The sequence below is a fragment of the Callithrix jacchus genome, chromosome 2 (genome assembly GCF_049354715.1).
Source record: "Callithrix jacchus isolate 240 chromosome 2, calJac240_pri, whole genome shotgun sequence".
Classification (NCBI taxonomy): domain Eukaryota; kingdom Metazoa; phylum Chordata; class Mammalia; order Primates; family Cebidae; genus Callithrix; species Callithrix jacchus.
In genome coordinates, this window is record NC_133503.1 from 200,750,913 (window position 1) to 200,757,986 (window position 7,074).

Here is a 7,074-nt window from a genome sequence, read left to right on the forward strand (position 1 = left end):
ACCCCAGCAGTCACCAAGTGTCTTCTAGCTCCTCTGCTCCAGTTCAGAGGGAAACAGGTAACACTTTTGAGTGGTGTCTTTTCTCTGGTGGTATAGAAGCTTATCATGGATGCTCAGTCTCACACGTTAGCTTTTTATAATTAAGGAGCTAAAGTGCATAGAAGGTAGGAGAGGAGAGTATGCTGTGTCCACTGGCTAGAACTTCACTGAGGAAGGTTCGCCTCTTCCCCTTCAAATTCTCACCAAGCCAGGTAAGTGGTTTTCATGGAGACTGGGCTGTGACAACAGCTGAGATGCCAGGTGTTCAGAGTAGCGCACGGGCACCCCACTCACAGAGAAGGTTCTGAAGTGGATGGAATCGCTCCAGGGGAAAAGCACACTTAGGCAGGGAGCCCGGCTTTTCTTCTTCCTTCTTCTCTGTCTATAATGTGCTCCTCTTAAATAAGACTTCATAATGCCATAAACTGTTCTGGAAATCTGAGTCCCTCTGGAATTTTCATGATTTTAGGGAACTAGAAATTTTTTTACAAAAATCTTACGTAAAAAGGTGAATTAGAATTAACTTTTAAAATTGTAAGAATTAACTTTTAGTATTGTAAGCAAAACACTAAACGAGACAAGGATAACCACAAGAAGATAGGCTGTAAATAGACAGATAATTAACTTTCTCTTGTAAATACACCATAATTATTTTTTAGACATTTTATATCATTTGCAGTTAGCGCCCTCTGGTGGTTCTAAAAAAGGTCCTATGGGGAGCGTCAATCTGATGTTGGTCACCCTACATACTATTTGTATCCTCATTTGGTAGTGAAGAATTTCAAAAGTTAATGCATAAATTCTTGCGTTATGTTATTTTATCAAATTAAAATAACTATACTGAGAAATTCTGATTTATTGACTCTTTAATTTTCTAGATCTCCTGGAAATTTATTGAGAGAATCAAACGTAGTTCTTCCTAAAAGTCAACTACTATTAACATTTTATACGGCAACTTACTACTGGTAACAATGCAAGGTAATATTTGTTAACTGTCATTGGATAGGTTCATGTTAAAAATCCACCTAGCAACCAATGTGACACACCTGCTTTCTCATTCACCGGATGCAGTATGAAGACACAGAGCTGCATTCCCGTAAGACAGCAAAATTTGCAAATGTCACTTGTAAGTGGCAGAAGTAAAAGCATGCACTGAAAAAGAGTAAGACTTGCCCTCATGTCCAATCATGGCCCAGGGCACGAACATTGCTGCCGGTGTCACGATAAGCTCAGCGGGTTCAGGCACTATTATGTTTGAAGTACGCCCTGATTCTTGGAGCATTAACTTTAGTATTGAAATGCTAAGCACTGAAAAAAGATGTACTTTTCTTTATTTCCTTCACTGAGAATAAGCAAGGGTACAGAAATACCCCAATTTATAAAGAAGGCGGAGGAGGAGGAGGCGGAGAAAGGGTGGGGGAGGAGGATCGGAGGAGGTAGGAGGGAATGGAAAAGGGAGAGATTTGCTCTTCATGACGGCTTTCATGCAAACATGAATAGCTTTAGATTCTTCCTAAGTTCTTTAGAATAAAATACAATGAATTTCCTCACATTTTTCCTAATGTTACATCATAACGCTGGCAAACCGTTTAGCCAGGAAATAAAATATAAATATTGGTGGAAGTCCACTCATCGGTGGTCGCTCAAACAGTTAAAAAAAAAGTGCACAGCAGCATCTTGAAAGTAGGGTTCCACGGAGCCATGAACATTCATAGCACCTAATAAACCAGCGGCACGGGGATTACGAGCCGCTAAATGGCAAGGATTAGGAGCTCCCATCTCGCGGACTTACCGCCCTTTTCCATCCAGCCCGGCAGCTCCGCGGAAGAGGGAGGATGCGGGACGCTCGGGCTCCCTGGCGCTGCCGCTGTGGGTCCCGGGGCGCACGCAGGTGCCTGCGGAAAACAGCGGCGACACGGCAGTGAGACGGCGGGGTCGCGGGAGAGAAGCCGCGGGGGACTCGCCTCCAGCTGTGGGGAAGCGCGGTTTCCGCGCGCCGCGGGGAGCGCCCGGGACTCACCTGCTCGGCCACCTGCGCCAGCAGCAGCCACAGCGCCGCGCAGCCTCGCCATCCGCACTCGCGGGGCTTCATCCAGGGGCGCTCAGAGGGGCTGGGGGCCTCCGGAGGGTCCCCGGCCGGCAGCGTGCGAGCGGGCAGGGAGTACTGGACCCCGTCAGAGCGCGGGAGGATTCCCCACAGCGACTCTGCGCCGCGCTGGGGTTATTACTGGGGCTCCGCGCGGCGCGGGGGGCGGAGTGGTAGCCGCGGCGGCGGGGGCGGCGGGAGCCGTGGGAGAGCCGACGGGGGGCGGGCAAGGGAGAGGTGAGGGGAGGAGGCGAGGGCAGCGGGGGTCAGAGGACCGAGGAGGGGAGAGGACAGGGACAAAGAGCGGAGGGGAGGAGGCGAGGGCTGCGGGGCGCTGGGGCGGAGGCGGGCGGGGAGCAAAGGGGAGGCGTGGACCGCGGCTGAGCAGCGGGAGGAGGACGCGGGAGGATGGAGCTGCCCCCGGCCCGCAGTCCGGGCCCCGCTGGGTGTGCGGGGACCAAGCGGCTGGAGAGGGGACCGGCCCCCGCGCTGGCGGTGCACGGGGTGGACCTCCGGCCGGTGCGCGCTCCTGCCCTGCCCCGGGGCTGGGACTCGGCAGGGCTCCGGCTGCTGCAGTCGCTCCGCGGGCTCCCACCCCGGGGGCCGCACCGGCGCCGCCAGAGGCCAGGACACCTGCAGCCCGCGGAGCGCGGCGGGGCGGTGTCGCTGCGCCAGGGCACAGCTGTGGGGACACTGGGTGCGAAAACGGGGCGCTCGGACCTGAGGGAGCCGCGGACCTGCTTCTAACAGCGTGTGCGTCGCTCTGGAGTTTGCAGAGCGATGGGAGACCAGGCAGCCGAAGAGGAAGTTCTTCCCCGCGAGGTCTGCCCCGGGTGGTGGAGGCGCTCCTGGTCCCGGGGTCACGGACGCCCTCGACTGGCCAGGCCGCGGGTGCCGGTGACTGGCTGCTGGGTGCAATCCTTAGGGAGGTCTCGGGGCTGCGGAGGGGCCGGAGCCTCGGCCGCCTCTGGGGTCGATCGAGATGCTGAGTGGACAAGGGGGCAAGGAGGTAGCAGGTGTTTGGTCACTCTCCTGGCCAGAGTTCTGAGTAGCTAGATGGGGTGTGTGAAGCAAGGATGGACCTGTGCCTGGGTGTGCCCGGGTGTACACCACCACCTGGCTGCATGTGCGCGAGGACATGCTGTGCGCCCTCAGGACTGCGCGCGTGGGAGTGCGTGTTTGCACACGTGTGTGCGTGTGCGCTCCCCTTCCCTGGCTCCTCTCCCACCCCTCACCTTCTAGGGGGTTCTGGGCCTTTCGCCGCCCTTTGGCTCCAGTGTCCCTCATAGAAGGCTTAGCAGGACATTGCCTCTTTTGCACACTTTGGAGAGGGGGATGAATGGGGGAAATGGTGTCCTGGCATCTGGCTTTTTTGCCCAGCCTGTCCTGTGGCAGCCTGTGGGTCCTCAGGGAGAGCTCCCAGCAAGCCTCCTGCTAGGGCTGTCCTGAAGCGCCAGACCCCAGGCAGGGGCAGCAGAACCGCCTGGCTGTGTGTGGGTCATCCCCATTCCATAGCGACACACGCCCCTCTCTTATTCATTTATTTGAAATAATTCTTCAAAAGTGAAACTTTTTTTTTTTTTTTTTTTTTTTACTATTTTTAGGCTGGTATTGCAGGACGTTAAAACACCTGGCACCCTTCCCTTCTGCCAACGCCTAACAAGTGTCTGCCTCAGCTTACACCTCACGGAGCTTACACTTACCTGGAAGGGGAGTTGGGCAGTGCCTGGAAGTCTCCAAAATCTCCTGCCTGCCGGCAGATTTCCCTTGCCCTGAGTCCACTGCACGCTTGATATACGGGGATCTCTGCGTACTTCTATGCCCAGTGTAACATGAAAGGGAGTGAGATTTTTCCAGTCTGATGTTCTCATGGAGATACCCAGGGGCCTTCTTCTATAAGTTCACACAGATGGAATAAAAGAAAAATGGCTGATATAAAAGGATTCACTCTTAGGATGTGCTTACAAAGAGTGAGAGCAGAACAGTGCTTCCTGAGTCTCTTCACTGTGAAGAAAGAACACCATTCTTTAGAATGACTAGTTTCCCGGTTCCTCTAGCTGTGCATGGAATTCAGCGCTCCTCCCACAGTGTGGATGTCTCCAGATAACACAGAGAGGTGGTCAACTCCAGCCTATAGAGGCCAGGTTGGGAGCGGAGATGTGCAACACACAAGAGGGCCGAGTTTAAGAACAGCCATCCAACATGGTGCCTGTCAGTCTCAGGGAGGGATGGAGAGGAGGGGAGGGGCCCCGGCAAACTGGAGTACACGTCTGCCTTCAAAGGGACTGTTGACACTCGGTGGCTACAGCATGGGTGTTGCCATACTGTCTGGGGGATGGAAGTCCAAATACGTATGTGGAGTTCTGTCAACTTAAATGTGTCTCAGGAAAGTAACCCTGAGGACAAATATTGGAAGGGTCAAAGCAAACCGCCAGGCTCAAAGTCCTTCACTTTGCAGCCCTTCAAGAACGTAGCACTCAACTTTGAGGTCAGAGCTTAGGAAAGTAATTTTGTCATCGTTTGGATCCAGGGTCAGAAAACTCACGACTGCCTAAGACCAAATCTGGCCAGCTGACTCCTTTTGTAAATAGAGTCTTATTGGAACGTGATCGATTTGTTTGCATATCGTCCGTGACTGCTTTCACCATGGCACAGTCGAGTCATTGCCGCAGAGACTGTGCCCTGCAAAGCTGACACTATTTACCCTCTGGCCCTTCACAGAAAAATGTTGCTGTTAATTATTTACACGTTCACAGTCACCACTTGTTTCCTTTCAGACAGAGGGTCTCATTACTTAGGAGGTTATTTTGAATATCATGTAGATGTTCAATAGAGAATAAAAATCGATTCAAAAATAAAAACGATGTGCTTAGCAAAGACTCTGAGAGAGAGTATCTCCTAATGGCTGCCTGCTCCTCCATGCCCAGCGCCCTTTCCAAATCAAAGGAGCCAGGGCTCTTTCTCATGTGGAAACAGATGGCATTTTAGATTATAAGGATCAAACTTTGTCATAGCCCCTTTCTAAATTGCATAAACTTTAAAGCAATGCAAAGGGGCACGCTACCTTGTCTGTAAAACCACCGTCCACTGAAACAGAGGGAAGTGGATGTGTCTGTGCCCTGGGAAGATCCTGTTTAGTCTGTAAATCTCCTCCTTCCTCATCTCACAACCAGCTCAAACTCATCAGGTTTCAAAGCAGTCATCATTGTGTTGGGCATCAACACATTTCCTTATTGGAAAAGATCACAAGGATTGGATGAAAATGTATTTCGTAGTTCATATTGTTTTCTGAAAGGTTAGTCATTCTTTATTACTTTATAGAAATTATAAGAGCACAATTTCACTAAAACACAAACACGATAATGTCAAATACCTTTCCAGTGTGGAGGCCTGTGGATGGCTCTTGTCCTTCTTTGCAGGTGTCAGGTGAGAAAGCCAAGCCTCAGGAAGGTAAAGCAGGCCTCCTGGCCCCGCAGGGTCAGCGCGCTCGGGCCTCAGACACTTCCTGCCTCCCAGCCCCGCTCTCAGCCCCCTGCAATAAGATGATGTATGGGCTGAAAGCAGTGAGGTGCCTCCCTCTCTCCCAGTGCTGACTGTACCCCCACAATGTGAGAAAGTCCCAGTAAAAAACAAGAAAAGGAGATTTTGACAGAAGAAACTTTAAATTAATTACATAAAATGTAGAACTCACTATGAAGCTGGACTGAGCATAACTGGAGAAATGAGAGGGCACTGGAAGACTGGCTCCTCCCGAATGGCTGGCGACACTGGACACAGCCCCCTGGGCTTCCTCACTGCCCCTCGGCCAAGTTGTAACTGATCCCCGAGCATCTCAGCTCAGCAGTGCTAATGGCGCGAGCGTGCCCTTCAAATGCCTAGCGGTAACGAGATCACGTCAGCTGGTGGTTTTCAGGAAAATTCTATTCGTCGCTACGTTCTTGTCTCTGCCCTCCTCCCTTACTTTCATTCTTGACTGATTTTAGTAAAAAGAAGAAAGGAAAATTGGGAATCAATGAGGACAGACAATAGTAGATTCCCAAATTTACAATATGGCATTTATAAGCTCCTTTCCTTTTATTATTAAACACTGAAAAATGTATGTTAAATAGTAATAATGTATCTTATACGACAATTAGTACTATCATATCAATTGTGTATCATTTTCTAATAATAGATTGAGTGTTTGTTATTATTTTACTGCCATTGCTATTGGTATCCCATCCGTCTCTTGCGTGAGTCCCTTCACTCTCCCCCGGGGCTGAAGCTCAGTCACTCAGACACCTCGGGAAAGAAGGCTCAGTACTTTTCCCTGCAGTCTTCTGGTTCGTGCCATCACTGGCTTCTGTCAAACATATTTTCTTCAAATGGGTACAAAGGATGCATAATTGGCGGAGCTCTGTGTCTCAGCTATTGCTGGACAGAAAAATACCCCCAAACCTAAAAACAAAGCCAGTTCTTTTTGTCCGTGCCTCTGCATGCTGGCTGTTATCCGTGGTCATGACGGGCCTGTTGATCTTGGCTGGGTTCAGGCAGGAGTGCTGTCAGTGGGGTTGGGTGGTGGCCTGGGTAGAGTTGGGCTTGCTCAGATTTCTGGAGCAAGTGGGCAGATCCAGCTTTATTTCTTAGCATGTATCGCCCTGCTGCATGCCAGCCTGGGCTTGCTTTGCGGGTGGTGCCGGCTTCTGAGAGAGTACCTGCGTGGAAGACTTTGAAGACCTAGGCTTGAGGCTGCTGTACCCACATGACTGCTTTTGCCACGTCCTCCTGGCCAAGCTGCATAGGCAGCTCAGGCACAAGGAAAGAGCCTCTGCTGCTTCCTGGGAGAGGCTGCAAGGCCATATTTCGAAGGTGTGAAGACACAGTGGGGTAGAGAAAGCTAGTCATGCTTGCCATCAGTCTGCGACTTCCATTTCACACCTCACCATTTGTGGATTTTGATTCAGGGAATA

At 51.1% G+C, this 7,074-nt stretch overlaps 2 protein-coding genes across 4 annotated transcripts in view; one reads left to right on the forward strand and one right to left on the reverse strand.

Annotated features, from left to right (window-relative positions):
* Window positions 1-2,268, reverse strand: part of ADAMTS16 (ADAM metallopeptidase with thrombospondin type 1 motif 16) — a 182,825-nt gene extending 180,557 nt beyond the window's left edge. Inside the window, exons 1-2 of one of the 2 annotated variants that reach the window (XM_017970002.4) lie at window positions 2,060-2,268; window positions 1,832-1,934 (exon numbers count right to left, since the gene is read on the reverse strand). In XM_017970002.4, the coding sequence (XP_017825491.4) occupies window positions 1,832-1,934; window positions 2,060-2,131 (175 nt within the window). In that variant the 5' untranslated portion in view covers window positions 2,132-2,268. The remainder of the gene's footprint in view (window positions 1-1,831; window positions 1,935-2,059) is intronic. The other variant, XM_035291797.3, reaches the window with a different exon arrangement.
* On the forward strand, window positions 2,144-6,319 carry LOC144581629 (uncharacterized). Of its 2 annotated transcripts, none has more exons than XR_013532698.1 (2): window positions 2,144-2,259; window positions 3,730-6,319. XR_013532698.1 is itself a non-coding variant. In XM_078365941.1 (2 exons), the coding sequence occupies exon 1, from the start codon at window positions 2,534-2,536 to the stop codon at window positions 2,870-2,872; it is 339 nt and encodes a 112-aa protein (XP_078222067.1). In that variant the 5' UTR covers window positions 2,512-2,533; the 3' UTR covers window positions 2,873-2,947; window positions 3,730-3,862. The 2 variants fall into 2 exon arrangements, 1 of the variants encoding a protein (XP_078222067.1); XM_078365941.1 differs by lacking the exon at window positions 2,144-2,259 and adding an exon at window positions 2,512-2,947 and having other exon boundaries at window positions 3,730-3,862.
* The last annotated feature ends 755 nt before the right edge of the window (window positions 6,320-7,074 follow it).

What these genes read in the sequence shown, in the direction of transcription:
- LOC144581629 (XM_078365941.1), top strand. Translation starts at nt 2,534, where the DNA reads ATGGAGCTGCCCCCGGCCCGCAGTCCGGGCCCCGCTGGGTGTGCGGGG.